Below are 15,679 nucleotides of genomic sequence, written 5' to 3' on the forward strand. Positions count from 1 at the left end.
GTCGAAAGCCTTGGCGAGGTCGATGAAGACGGCTGCACAGTACTGTCTTTTATCGATGGCGGTTATGATATCATTTAGTACCTTGAGTGTGGCTGAGGTGCACCCGTGACCGGCTCGGAAACCAGATTGCACAGCGGAGAAGGTACGGTGGGATTCGAGATGGTCAGTGACCTGTTTGTTGACTTGGCTTTCAAAGACCTTAGATAGGCAGGGCAGGATGGATATAGGTCTATAGCAGTTTGGGTCCAGGGTGTCTCCCCTTTGAAGAGGGGGATGACTGCGGCAGCTTTCAATCCTTGGGGATCTCAGACGATATGAAAGAGAGGTTGAACAGGCTGGTAATAGTATCTCTGTACCTCCCTCGTGGGGCAGCACCAAAGCCATGCCTTTTCTGCAGGGTAGGATTTGGCACGCTAACAATAAGCTTCCCGATGAGGCTTGTGGCTTTTCAGAGACTTTAAATAATGTGGCCCCCATTAGAGACTTTGCCATTTAGGTTCGAGGACTTTTTGTGGATGTTAATATTTCCATAAGAAATATTGGGGCGGCTGTAAAAAAAAGCTGTCCTGCTCCTCTCTCCTCTCTACCTAACTTCCCCTCACAGTCCCTTCAGTTTTGCAGCTCAGCCTACCTAAGGTATCCCTCACCAACCATAGCCCTTCCATTATCAACCATAAAGATTGCGCATCGCATCTCGACACTGCACCCGCCCACTCAGTTCATTGTGTTATCATCGTCCGAAGGGAGAAGATGCACATTTTAGAGGACTTTTTACTGTCGAAAAATATACGAATATCTGAATTTTGAGCGTGCATTGTCCAGATGCACATTTCCAAGTGATCTAGGATTTAGGTAATGGAGCTGGAGTATAGAAGCAGAGTTGACATTTAATTAGGAACGGACATGCAACAGGACAGGAACAGCGTCAGAACTGAGAAACACAAAGACAGATGACAAACAATGCAGCAGCGCGGAACAGAGCTGGGAAACTGACAAATATAGGGGAGGTAATAACAACAGGTGATAGAGTGAGTCCTTGTGAGTTCAGTATTGCTGAAGCGCGTGACGAGGGAAGACAGGTGTGCATAAATGATGGTGGCAGGAGTGCGTAATGCAGGGCAACCTCGCGTCCTCGAGCGCCAGGGGGAAGGAGCGGGAGCAGGCATGACAGTGCCCCTATCCGGCGTCCCACCTAGGCGAGCCGGCCGAGACATGGGTGCTGGACAAGCCGGCTGGGGTGAAACTCCCCACGAACCGGCAGGTGCATACGTGCCTGGCGAACCGGCTGAGTCATAGAAGCCTGATGATCTGGCTGAGGCATGAACGCCTGTCAATCCTGCTGCGGAGTAGAAGCCCAATGATCTGACGGACATGACATGGGATGGGAATCTGCCAAGCCGACCTAGGCAAGGAAACCTCTCGAGCCAGCTAGGACGTGGAAGCCCGAAGAGCTGGCTAAGGCACCCCTGGTTCTATCGGCGGTGGAATTAAAGTCTGACATCACCAACAAAACAAGAAAACTCCTGGGCCGGCTGGGTGGACAAAACCTGACGATCCGGTTGATACCCGAAGTGGGATGGGCGCACTCTGAGCCAACGGTGGCAAGGAAACCTCTCAAGCCAGCTTTGGCGTGGAAGCCCGACAAGCTGGTTAGGCACCCCGGTTCCATCAACCCAGGACCAACGTCACCACCAACCGGAACGCCAGTACTCCCTGATGCTTTGTGTGTTGGATGCTGCATTCTGTAAGGAATGACGCTGGAGAATAGAAGCAGGTACAGGGAGTTGATATTTAATTAGGAACGGACAAATTGGGTAAGGAAACCAATATCTAAATGCAAATGCTGAACATTTCATTGAAAAAATTACTACCTTTAGAAAGCCCAGCCAAACAAAGCAAAGTTTGAAAGTAGTATGCTGTTAAAAGACTGAATCACTCAAGATATTTAAAGGTTAGGATATACCTTTATCATCTCTACCTGAAAATACCTCTGTATTTCAATCACATCTCACTTCACTGAGCATCAACAGTGGGAACCCACAAGGGTGCGTTCTCAACCCCTCCCGTACTCCCTGTTCTCCCACGACTGCATGGCCATACACACCTCCAACTCAATCATCAAGTTTGCAGACGACACAACAGTAGTGGGCTTGATTAACAACAACGACGAGGCAGCCTACAGGGAGGGAGGCGAGGGTGCTCGGAGTGTGGTATCAGGAAAACAACCTCTCACTCAACGTCAACATAACAACGGAGATAATCGTGGACTTCAGGAAACAGCAGAGGGAACACCTCCCTATCCACATCGAAGGGTCAATAGTGGAGAAGGTGGAAAGTTTGTATTTCCTCGGCGTACACATCACAGACAAATTGAAGTGGTCCACCCACACAGACAGTGTGGTGAAGAAGGCGCAACAGCGCTCCTTCAACCTCAGGGGGCTGAAGAAATTTGTCTTGTCACTCAAAACCATGACAAACTTTTACAGTATCACAGCCTGGTACGGCAACTGCTCCGCACACAACCGTAAGACTCTGCAGAGGTTAGTGAGGTCTGCACAATGCATCACCGGGGGCAAACTAGCTGCCCTCCATGACACCTAAAGCACCCGATGTAACAGGAAGGCCAAAAAGTTCATCAAGGAAAACAACCACCCGAGCCACTGCCTGTTCACACCACTACCATACAGAAGTCGAGGTCAGAGCAGGCTCATCAGAGCTCATCAGAGCTAGGACCGAGAGACTGAAAAACAGCTTCTATCTCAAGACCATCAGACTGCTAAACAGCATTCACTAACTCAGAGAGGCTGCTGCCTACATTGAGACCTAATCACTGGCCACTAATCACTGGCCCTAATCACTGGCCACTAATAAATGGATCACTTGTCACTTTCACCAGTTGAAATAATTCCACTTTAATAATGCTTACATATCTTACATTACTCATATCATATGTACGTACTGCATTGTATACCATCTATTGCATGTTGCTTATGCTTATCGCTCACATATATATATTTATATGTACATATTCTCATTCACCCCTTCAGATTTGTGGGTCCAGAGTAACGACGAGGTCCTTCACAGTTTTATTTGAGACGACTGTACAACCATTACGATTAATTGTCAGATTCAACAAAAGATCTCTTTGTTTCTTGGGACCTAGAACAAGCATCTCTGTTTTGTCCAAGTTTAAAAGTAGAACGTTTGCAGCCATCCACTTCCTTATGTCTGAAACACATGCTTCTAGCGAGGGCAATTTTGGGGCTTCACCATGTTTCATTGAAATGTACAGCTGTGTGTCATCCGCATAGCATTGAAAGTTAACATGTTTTCGAAAGACATCCCCAAGAGTTAAAATATATAGTGAAAACAATAGTGGTCCTAAAACGGAACCTTGAGGAACACCGAAATGAGTTGCCTCCACACCTCTCTCATCTAAGAGACCACCAGCCCTGCTCCACGCCTCCTCAGTGGTCAGGGAGTGACCACACCCTCACCAGTTGGGAGCTGATGAGGGAATATGAGTACCTATGTCACGAGCAGCAAGAGATCAGGAGGGCGTACTCAGGTTTGTGTTTGTTAATTAAATGTTAGGTATGTTTCCTTAAACATCCTGTATTGTGTGCGTATTATTATTATTATATTATTATTCTTTTACCCTTGTCATTCCTACTCCTGCTCCCTCCGTGATCGGCATCGCTGGTCTACTACTCACCGGGCCTGGCAACCCACATTACACACACCTGGCAACCATCATTGCACACACCTGCTCCCCATCATTACGCACACCTGGACTTAATCACCACCCTGACTACTTTATATAGCAATCAGTGGCCTCAGTTATCAGGCAGTATTGGTTTTGTTCACGTTCAGTACGCTTCTCCTGTTTTATTTATCTGCTTTTTCTCATCATTAAACCTACCTTCTCGACCTGCTTCCTGACTCCAAGCAGATACGTTACATAATACTGCCTCAGAAAATATGTAAGCAGCAGAAGATAACAGCATCTTCCACATGTTCAAGGAACAGGGTGATCTACTCCACCAACACCACCAGCTGGCAGTACTGGGTACGACCTTGAAGGAGGTCCTCTGCGTTCTCCAGTGCCTCGACACCACCATCTGGCTCTACTGGGTACGACCGTGAAGGAGGGCCCCGTGTTCTCAGCCGCGAAGGAGGGTGATCTACTCCACCAACACCACCAGCTGGCAGTCTACTCCACCAACACCACCAGCTGGCAGTACTGGGTACGGCCATGAAGGAGGTCCTCCGCGGTCTCCACCGCCTCGACACCACCAGCAAGGTTCTCCAATCCTCTAACGTAGGGCCTCCTACCACGGGTCGTCGCAGTGAGCCAGTCCCCCAGCCATCCACCCAGGTCAGCGAAGCCCGACTGTCCCTTCCGGAGAAGTATGACGGCACTACATCGAAATGCCGTGGCTTCCTACTCCGGGGCTCCCTCTATTTCACCTATCATACGGGAGCCCCTACCACCGAGTGTTCCGTTCGGTCATTTCCCTGCTGACCGGACGGTCGTTGGAATGGGCTACGACCATCTGGGAGAGAGGAGAGGAGGAGCTGGGTTTGTTTGAGAGGTTCATGGCTCTGTTCAGGGTGGTCCTCCAGAGGGCAGAGATGGAGGTGAGGGAGTTTTCCAACTCCAGAATGGTGCCCAGATCACTGTGGATTAGGCCCTCATCTTTCGGAGTGTGGCAGCCTCCAGAGGATGGAATGAGCCGTCGCTCCGCACTCTATTCCCAGTGGACTGCATGAAGAGGTCCAGACGGTGTTGGCATGTCGGGATGACAACATATCCTTGGATGCTCTCATTCCGATAGCCATCCGTCTGGATAACCTTCTTTGGGAGCACTGGTGTCCACCTCATCACTCGCCTACCTCCTTTGGCTGTCTGAGGCAGAGCCTGAACCCATGAAGGAAGGGGGCACACACTCTCTGTGGCAGAGAGGCGTCGCCGGAGACAGCTGGTGCCCTGTCCCTATTGCGGCCAGGAGGTGCGCCAGCTTCAGTGGTGTCCGGTGCGTCCCACCCCGAGGTCCACTAGAGCAGATGGGCGGCCCTGTGACCTTCCATCTCCCAGGGTAGGCGTGAGTATTCCATTATCATCGTTTTCCACCAAACCCTTTCTGGTTCCCATTTGACTGACTGGCTGTCCCACAGGTGTTGTCTTTACCGCTCTAGTGGACACTGGTGCTGCGGGGAACTTCATTATGAAGAACTTTATTATGAAGATGACCATGCTGGTCATCTATGACCGTTTGAACATCTTGGCCATGTACTGCTATAATCTTCACAGCTAGAAGAGGACTGGCAACCCCTCAGAGCCTGGTTCCTCTCTAGGTTTCTTCCTAGGTTCCTGTCTTTTTAGAGAGTTTCTCCTAGCCACCGTGCTACTACATCTGCGTTGATTGTTGTTTGGGGTTTTAGGCTGGGTTTCTGTATAGCACTTTGTGATGTAAAAAGGCCATTTCACTGGCTGACTGTCCCTCAAGTGTTGTCTCTCTAGTGTACTCCAATGCCTTAGCGAACTTCATTGGCCCTCGCCTCCTCCCTGAACTTAACTTCATACCCGCTATCCTCTCCTTTTCCTGTCCAAGCCTTGGATAAACAACCATTGGTATCCGGCACGGTTATGCACATCACAGCACTACTCACAGTGGGACCCATGCCCCAGGAAAGCATTCCCTTCCCTTCCTCACCATTACCGCACCAGTACACAAAGTCATCCAAGGCTTCCCGTGGCTCCAACATCATAACTCCACCATCTCCTGGTCGAGGATGATAATCACTGCCAAGGACCAGGATGTCGGAGGACCAGCGTTCCCTTGTCGGTTGAGGGTCCTGTGAGTGTCCTCCAGCCCATCAACCTGTCCTCCTGTATTGTTGGCCCTGTGTTTTGGGACGTAGACGTGGTTCCGACAGGCTCTGGAGAGGGAACCCTGCCCTCCAAAGCGCAGCTACGTCCCCATGGGGGTGAGAGATCGGCTGTTGATTAACTCAATCCAAAGCGGTACTGTCATGCCTACGATGCTCAAAGTCATCGGTCTACTGACCACCGGTCCTGGCAACCCACATTGTGCTGGACATCATCACCACCCTTGTTACTCTCGCTTCATGTAGACTCAGTCATCAGGCAGTATTGGTTTTGTTCACGTTCAGTACGCATCTCCTGTTTTGTTTATCTGCTTTTTCTCATCATTAAACTTACCTTCTGCGCGTGCTTCCTGACTCCAGGCGTATATGTTACAACCATTGATATATTCTAGTCCATTTTGACACCTTAAATGTCTTCTTATTCTGAGAAATTACACCGGTCATTGATTCATAATTTCAAAAATACAAATAGCTCTGGTTTTAGATTAGGGACTGAAAAAATATTTGATTAGTAAATGTTTTACATTTATAAAAATGTAAATGCCTTACAAGTGGTTAATTAATGAACCATCTGTGATGTGCCATCGTGTCTCCTGAGGCTGTGGATTATGTTCCAAACTAAGCACTGACAAAACCCAAACCACTTAGTCTGCACAGTTATCCTATTTCCCATTAAAATAGCTTTTGAGTGACCAAAACATCAACCATATTATATTTTCCCCATTTTAATGCTTAATTGAGAAAATGTACCTTTTCTCTCATTTATTTTGAAATGTTTTATTGAACCTTTATTCAACTAGGCAAGTCAGTTAAGAACAAATTATTATGGACAATGACGGCCTACCCGTGGAACCCAACAAATGAAATATGTGAAAAACAATCTAATCTCTGACTATCAGTAAGGCTGAAGGACAGGCTAGGTGGGCATAGCAACATCAAATCCTGTCATACATTACATCATACTTTCACAAATTATTTGTTTATCTAACCGTTTGTTAATTTCTGTGCTCACGTGTGAGAGTGTGTGTGTGTGTGTGTGTGTGTGTGTGTGTGTGTGTGTGTGTGTGTGTGTGTGTGTGTGTGTGTGTGTGTGTGTGTGTGTGTGTGTGTGTGTGTGTGTGTGTGTGTGTGTGTGTGTGTGTGTGTGTGTGTGCAGAGAGACTCTGGGGAGGGGAGTTTCTGTCAGTAACTCAGGGATAAATAGAAAGGCAGAGCTCAGAGTTTCTCAGAAGGCGGACCTGACAGGTCACACACAGGACCAAGCAGGACCTCAGCATTTTGAATTGAATTACAAATGGAGAAACATGAAGATGTTCAATACTGTTTTCAAGACGGAAACTCTTCTTGCAGAAAGGCTTTGCTATCGACATCTATCTACATAACACTGTACATCTTCTTCTCATTGATTTCAGCAGTTACAGTACTTTTGAACGTACTGGTGATCATCTCCATCTCTCACTTCAAGCAGCTCCACACTCCAACCAACCTGCTCATCCTCTCTCTGGCTGTGTCAGATCTCCTGGTTGGACTGATTGTGATACCAGTAATGACTGTAGCAATAATGGAACCATGCTGGGGTTTTGGAGAATATTTCTGTGTGTTTCAATTCTACATCTCTTTTTTATGTACTTCTTTATCTCTGGGTAATTTGGTCCTTATATCTATTGACCGCTATGTTGCTGTGTGTGATCCCTTATTGTACCACTCTAGAATAACAATAAGAAGAATGATGTGTTTTATATCCATTACCTGGTGGTGTTGTATCATATATGATGCTGTCATTACAAAAACTTTGTAAATGTGCAGGTACCCAGTAGGTGTTTGAAAGAATGTTTTATTGTTGAAGGAAAAACCTGGGTTAATAACATAATGTACATTGTATTTATAATGGTTGTCCCTTGCTCTATTATTATAACACTTTATTTGAAAATCTTTGTGGTGGCCAGATCACAGGCCAGAAAGGTATTTTCAAAAGAGGCTGTCAGTGTGTCTGGTGTTAAAACTGTACAGGCAAATAAGTCTGAGAGAAAAGCAGCAAAAACTCTGTCTATTGTTGTTTTCAACTATTTCATTTGTTGGATTCCATCTCTATTTATTTACTTTTTTTCCTCTTTTTTAATTGAAATTTTCTCATCATATTTCATCAGCTTTCTGCCACTTGTTAATTCATTAATTAATCCAATTATTTATGCTTTCTTTTATCCTTGGTTCAAAGTGACAGCTAAACTTATTTTAACTCTGAAGTTAAGGCGTTCATAGTTCCTACGTTTTATTCCAACATTTGAGTAACATAGATTTGCCATAGTTATGTAATACAATTGTTGTAATTGCTTCTTTCATGTAACAATACGAGACATTACTTATCTCAGTGTTTTCATCATAGATACCTGTGGTGTTGATACAGAATGATTTGGCTCGATTGAATTGGAATGACTTGGAAAAGGCATAAGAATGCATAAGTTTTTTTATTTTTATAAAAGACATTGTAGACATTTTGGGCTGTATATTCCAAATACCAAAGCCTGCGTTTGTCTCCTAAGGAGGAGGTTATGAGTCATTCTATATCTTGTTTAACATCACCATCTAGTGGCTGAATTGGGACACAATGCCTTTAACAAGTGTACTGAAGTTGAATTGTTCAATATTGCACAATATCAGATAATGTCCAAGTCTATTGTGTAAGTAGTTGAGGGTAAAATGCGAGAATATGCAATTATGTGTAAGACTTTATAATGTTCAGTAATAAACAATTTGTAAGGAATTTACAGTTTTCTCACCATTTATTAATAATTACTCCCACATGTGTTAAATGTTAGTCAGCGAGGTATTCTCACATGTGTAAATAACTACTATATGCATTAATGATTAAACGCAGGAGACCACAGCAGACACTTGAACTTCAACATACTGGGTAAGAACAGTACCACTACTCTCACTACACCAGAACAGCTCTCTCAGATGCTGTGGAGTCTGAATTGATATAGAGATCGGTAACACTTTATTTTAACACTTTGTAATAAAGAATGTATAATGGATTAGTAAATGGCTTATTCATCACTCATGTATCATTACTCCCACATTTGTTTTAGTAAGCTAGTTATTCACACATTTATGACAACTTTTATGGTATGTAATAAAGATTCAGCAGATCATTCATAATCATTTTAATAAATATCCTTATAAACCATGTACTAATCATTAGTAAAGTAGTTTTGCAGTCTCTAATCTAAAGTGAGGACTATTCATACTTTCTTAATTCTTTATAAATGTTTTGAACAGTGACCAGTTTAATTTATCACATGGACATGCTACTGGTAGACATTCCAGCAGTACCTGATGCTCCTAAAGTTCTCAAAATGACCTGGAACATATCAATGGTTAAACAATAAGCACACAACACAGAGGATGTTAAAGGAAATATATTGAACATTTTATTCCAAAACAGTCACACTGTTGTAGTAGTGTGCTGAAGGAAGTAATGTGTTTGTCTGAAAATTATAACATTCTTGTTTGTTGACAGTGACTACCGAAACCAAAGTGTGGATTGCAGTCACTCATTAGAAATCAGATCAAATCAAACTGTATTGATCACATACACGTGTTCAGCAGATGTTACTATGGGTGGAGTGAAATGCTTGAACATCTCATAGTGCAGCAATATCTAACAAGTAATATACAACAATTTCACAACAAATACCTTAAACACACAAATCTAAGTAAAGGACTGGAATTAAGAATATATGGAGATATGGATGAGCAATGTCAGTGTGACACAGACTATGAGCAGTTTATAGACTGCTTAGAGGGTAAGGGAACCAATATCTAAATACATATCTTAACTGAACATTACGTTTCAAGGGTTATTACCTTTAATATACTACAAAATCAAATCAAAATCACATTTTATTGGTCACATACACATATTTAGCAGATGTTATTGCAGGTGTGAAATGTGAAATGCTTTTCTTCCAAGCTCCAACAGTACCTTAACAATTCATAACAATACACACAAATCTAAAAGTAAAATAATGAAATTTAGAAATACTGTATTTAAATACTTGACTAGGCAATGACTGAGTGGTACTGACAACAAATACAGTTGAATACAGTATATACATATGCGATGAGTAAAGCAGTGTGTTAACATTATTAAAGTGACTAGTGTTCCATTATTAAAGTGACCAGTGATTCCATGACTATGTACAGACTGTAGGGCAGATTCTCACACAAGGCGAGAGAGAGAGGGTGCCATAAATCTTGACCAGCTTTCTATCCAAGTAATTTGTTTCTCTCTCTCTCTAAGAGGTGAATTTTTAACTTTTTATTTATATTGATGCTGTGTTTATATCCCTTTATAGTCATGTTGTAAGTGTAATGCCATTTGCTCTTTATTTTTTAACTATACGTATATTTTATAGTTATAACCCTTATCATCACCTCCTGGTATGGCAACTGCTCGCCATCCGACCATAAGAAGCTACAGAGGGTAGTGCATCAGGCCCAGAACAAGCTTCCTGCAATCCAGGACCCACTGTATATACTAGGTCATGTCAGATGAAGCCCCAAAAAATTGTCAAAGACTACAGACACCCAGGTCATAGACTGTTCTCTCTGCTAACACACAGCAAGCGGTACCAGAGCCCCAAGTCAAGTTCAAAAAGGATCCTTAACAAGTTCTACCCCCAAGCCATAAGCCGGCTGAACAATTAATTAAATGGCCAACCGGAATATTTACAGTGACCCCCCCGTTTGTTTTTACACTGCTTCTACTCGCTGTTTATTATCTATGCATAGTCAATTTACCTCTACCGGGAACCCCTGTATGGAGCCTGGTCATTCTTATGTAACTTCATTGTGTTACTTTTAAAAATGTTTTTTACTTTAGATTATTTTGTAAATATTTTCTTAACTCTATTTCTTGAACTGCATTGTTGGTTAAGGGCTTGGGAGTAAGTACTTGACAGCATTCGGCATATTTGATTGAACTAATACTGTTTACATTTGCGATAATTTTTGCCTTATAGAACCAGAACAACTAGATTCTAAGTAATTAGGATGAACAAAATCATACAAAAATCCTCAAATGGAAACAACAGTGTCTGTGTATGTGGTGGTAACTATCAAGTGTACAGCGATGGGCCTCAACATCATGTTCTAACAGGACAGCACTATAGAGGACAGAACCAGACCCATCAGTTGTAAGCATATATAGTGTGAGGGAATTCACAGCAGACCGCTCAGACGGGTGAGGGCATACCAGCCAACTGTTTTCACGTTGTCCTTCTAGCCAGAGTTAATGACCACCACAGCTCCAGGCCTCCCGTCATCTCCGCCACGGGAGCGTCATCAGAGCCGGTACTCCACGAGTCGCCAGTCTACTCCCCTGAGAGACACTACTCCAGGACCACCCGTCGGGAGTGTTCACCACCTCCATGGTACCACTGGGGCCACTCCCTGTCAAGTTCAGAGGCATTTTCCCTGTCAGATTCAGAGTCGTTCTCACTGTCTCCAGCTCTTGTCGGCCCTCAGTCTACTGCTGCGCCAGGCTATAGGTTCTCTGTCCCACTAGGTTTGCAGCATCTTCCTCAGTTGGTCGGCAGCCCCCAGCCTTAGTCGGCAAGCAGTCAGCTCCCTCAGTGCTTCAGGCCAAACCACCTGCCCTAGTTCTAGGTCCTGGGTCTCTCGCCCCACTATACCCAGAGTTATCTGCTCCTCTAGATGTGCAGTTAGACAGTTCACAGCCCTCAGCCTGCAACCAGTTGCCTATACTAGCACAAGACTATATGTTCCCTGCTTGGCTAGGTTTGCAGCTTCCCACTATTCCTGGCTTGCAGTCCTCAGATTTAGTAGTGGGTTCAAAGTTCCCTGCCCTGCTTGGCCCTCAGTTCCCTGATCTGGGGCAACCAACATTCCCTGACCCTTGGGACCTGCTGTCTCTCGTTCTGGCGGGCCTCCCATCTCCTGCCTTGGATGACCCTCAGCCCTTCCCAGGTGGGACACCACCTGAACTTTTCTCTGGGGCCCAGCTGCCCAATGCCTCCAGATCTCTAATGATCCCTATGGTTCCCAACATGCTCTACCATGCATTTCAGTGTTTTCGGTAGTGGTGAAAGATTCACCAACATCAGCCGCAGCCAGTGAGCTACCAACAACGGTTGTGCCTGGCATGCTGTGGCAATTCTCCACTGCAGTAGAAGAACCACCTGCTTCAGTTGTGGCCAGCCTTTGGCGTTGCACACAGCTTCTAAGGATGGGGCCCAGATACCCTGCACCAGCAGAGTTAGAGGGCCCTCCCTCACACGCGTGGCTTTCCATACCTTAACCTGTTGGGGATAGGGCTGTCTACTGCCCCGCTGGAGTAATTGCGTGCCCATAGTAAACATACGTTTTGTTTGTCAAAAGTTGCTAATATATGCAAATAAAAATATTATTGAATAGAAAACACTCTAAAGCTTCTAAACCCGTTTAAATTATGTCTGTATGTAAAGCAGAACTCTCAGGGCAGTCATTCTCCCAAACTCTCTCTTGTCATCATAAAAGTTGGCCCAACTTTGATGTCATCGCCCCCACCCTTCCCAAGCACTTACAGGTCTGGGAACAGTCTCTCTGTCTTCAGCGTGATCTCAGCTTTCAATGGGGCTTCTCATTGTGAGAATCGCGCTCACGAAAGTTTTGGCAGGCCAAAACCTTTCGGTCACGCGAAAAACAGGCTACTTTTATGCGCGCTCTGCTCCGGTCCTGTCTTTTTTCCAAGATCGATTATACAATGCATGCGTTTCTGTTCGTCCTCACGATTGCTGTACACCTTTATAACATGTTAAAGCTTGATTATGAACTTAGTTTGATAAGTTTAGTCGACATATAATATGTAAGTTTGACGTTTTGGTGCGCATCCACTTGACTTTTGTTTACATTTCAACCGAAATGTGTTGTGTTTGAGAACCGAAAGACACAGACTGCAAAACTAAACGCTGTTTTTGGTAAGTATAATTCCTTCCAGGTCTTCTGATGGAAGAACAGCAAAGGTAAGGGAATATTTATGTGGTAAATTTGGGTTTGTGTGGACTCCAAGATAGAGGAGCCATAATGCTACTTTTTGAGCGCCGACTCATAGTATAGCCTAGTGAACGAAACCTGTAACGTTAAAAATAAATGTAACACAGCGATTGCATTTAGAAGAAGTGTATCTTTCTATATATATGTAGAACATGTATATTTAGTCAAAGTTTATGATGTGTATTCCTTGTTAGCTGACGTTATCTGCCGGAGCTATCGTCATTTCTCCAGACATTTGAGTAGCATTTGTTGAACGATGCGTCATTGTAAACAGAGATTTATGGATATATATAGCATATTATCGAAAAAAGAACATAAATGTACTGTGTAACATGTTATATTACTGTCATCTGATGAAGATTTGAAAAGGTTAGTGAAATTATTTTTCTTTTAATCCTGCGTTTGTTGATTGCATATATTTTCCAACTTGGCTCTGCAAATGAGCTATGTCTGCGGTGGTGGTTTGACATAAATATGTGCTATGTTTTCGTCGTAAAACATTTTAGAAATCTGACTTGCTGGGTAGATAAAAAGTTGTTTATCTTTCATTTGAGCTATTGGACTTGTTGATGTGTGGAGGTTAAATATTTTTAGGAATATTTTTGCGTTCCATGCGCCACCTTCCAGCTGAATGTGGGGGGTGTTCCAAAATTGGAACCCTAGTCCCCATTTTGACATTTGCTGTATGATTAGTGAGAAAGTACATATTGCAAATGTACGGTCCCTTACTAGACGTCCGAGAACGTTCCTAAAATTCGCGGTCGGCGTCGGACATTCGGTTTGCGTTTTATAAAATAATCAAATTTTGGTAAGTTTTCCGTTGTCCCGGAAAATCCCACAAGAGGGCATAAGCAATCATATTGCAATTGGACAAAACATCACGAATCACGACGGGGCCTTATCTCGAAAACGGAAAATATTTCGAAGCCGAAACTTGGTGAGCGTAGGTTTGGCATAATGGGCAGATGGCCCCGAACAAGATGGCGTCTAGGCCTCAACGGTTTTTGAGTTATGGCCATTTCTCTGGGATTAAAGGTCCAAAATGAAAATAGAGAAATTATTTTTCCACTTCACGTCAAAGTCAAGGAGCCTCCGGTGTCATTAAAAAAGAACCAGCCATTTATCTATCGTCATTTAAGAGAAATCGTACAATGACAGATTGGTGATGTTCAAAGAGGTGTTTTTTTCAACAGTTACAGATCCAGTTGCAGGGTGTTCATACAAATATTTTTAAAGTGTGCTGCGGAGCTCTGCGAGATTTCTGTGATTTTCTATGATTTTCTGAAATAAGACACTCAGTTCTTAATGTAAAGACTTAAAACTCAGGATTCTGTAAAGGCATATCCCAATCAGGATATGAGTTTATTTAGAGCTTCCTGTGCCAACCGGAAGTGCCTTTAATTGGGTCACACTGTCTGTTTTGAAGGGTTAAAAAAATTCACATCTTTCCAAAACTTCATATGTGTGACTAGGTAACCCTCCTGAACTGTAAATCAGTCATTTCTCCCAACAGATGTCAAAGAAAAGCTCTCACACACACACAGAGCAAGGATGGAATGACAAAGTGCAGTGCTTAAAGACACAGAGAGCAGGCAATGGCATTACCATCATCCCTAGGCCGTGCCGAGTTCAACGAGATATCCCGCTTGACTGTAGCTCGCTCGGTCTAAGCGCAGCGACCATTAGAAAAGTAGGCCCAAAATGAAGCCTGCCCCACAATGTAATTAGCTTTTGGGTGACAGTGAGAGAACCGTTAGGGTGAGAAACACAATTCGACCTCAGGTACGTTCCTAAGGTCCTCCCGATCCGTGCAAGCCTAACCTTGACAGTGTGGCATTAACCCTTCACAGTTAAAATAAGGTGTTTACATCAAACAGTTTGCATTGACTTCTCTCCCCATAGGAATACATTGCCTGCACCCCTAAATTCAACCTGAAGCCTATGTGGGTTATGAATGTCTTCGGTACCAGTCCATCAGGCCACTATGAGGTCTACCTGTGTTGATTCTAAGCTTCCTGGACCAACCGGAAGTGGTTAAAATCACCCTAAAAGTGTATATCCATACCTTGCCTGCAGTTTGATAGACATAGTGCATTCAACCCTGTGTAAATCAGTCAATTCTTAACGTAAAGACTTAAAACTCAGGATTCTGTAAAGGCATACCCCAATGAGGATATGTGTTGACTTATCCTGTGCCATAATTGGTGTCTCAAGGGCTGTTTCGAAGGGTTAAAAAATCAGATCTGTCCAAAACGTCATATGTGTGATTAGGCAACCCCCATCAACCGTAAATCAGTCATTTTTCTCATAAAATTCCAAAGGAAAGACTGCAAAGGAACACAGACACACAACTTGGAAGGAGGGACGTATTGGGGTGCGTAGAGACAGACAGTTCCTCCAATAGTTAGCTTTGTTCGAGCTAAATAAGAACTGTCAGACCTTCCAAAACTTTAGAAACCTGTTCTAGACCTCAGGTCGATAGTGCGTGGTGAGTTACATCACTCTAGAAGGTTCTCGGACCGAGAAACAGCCTCGTACATTTGCAATGACTTCAATTCATTTTTGCATCACGAAAATGACGACATTTAGAAATGTCCCAGAGTCACAAGACTAGGTGCATTGTGACCGTCTCAGCCCATAGAGACAGAACCCAATGTTTCTGTCCGTTAGCTCATTCAAGGACCCCGTAGCAAGTCATGGAAAAAAGTGGATTTTCTGCACCAATTAGGGT

The 15,679-nt window shown here is 43.9% G+C and overlaps 1 protein-coding gene and 1 pseudogene across 2 annotated transcripts in view; both read left to right on the forward strand.

Annotated features, from left to right (window-relative positions):
- LOC118375225 (trace amine-associated receptor 13c-like) overlaps positions 1–15,679 on the forward strand; it is a 189,367-nt gene that overhangs the window by 68,132 nt on the left and 105,556 nt on the right. The window contains exon 2 of one of the 2 annotated variants that reach the window (XM_052523026.1): positions 7,710–8,653. The exons of the other annotated variant lie outside the window; for it this stretch is intronic. Coding sequence (XP_052378986.1) covers positions 7,710–8,151 — 442 coding nt within the window. The 3' untranslated portion in view covers positions 8,152–8,653. Of the gene's footprint in view, positions 1–7,709; positions 8,654–15,679 lie in introns of those variants that run through there. 2 annotated transcript variants of the gene reach the window in all.
- Positions 1–15,679, forward strand: part of LOC127931185 (trace amine-associated receptor 13c-like) — a 200,701-nt pseudogene that overhangs the window by 68,044 nt on the left and 116,978 nt on the right.

This window comes from Oncorhynchus keta, chromosome 7 (genome assembly GCF_023373465.1).
Source record: "Oncorhynchus keta strain PuntledgeMale-10-30-2019 chromosome 7, Oket_V2, whole genome shotgun sequence".
NCBI lineage: Eukaryota > Metazoa > Chordata > Actinopteri > Salmoniformes > Salmonidae > Oncorhynchus > Oncorhynchus keta.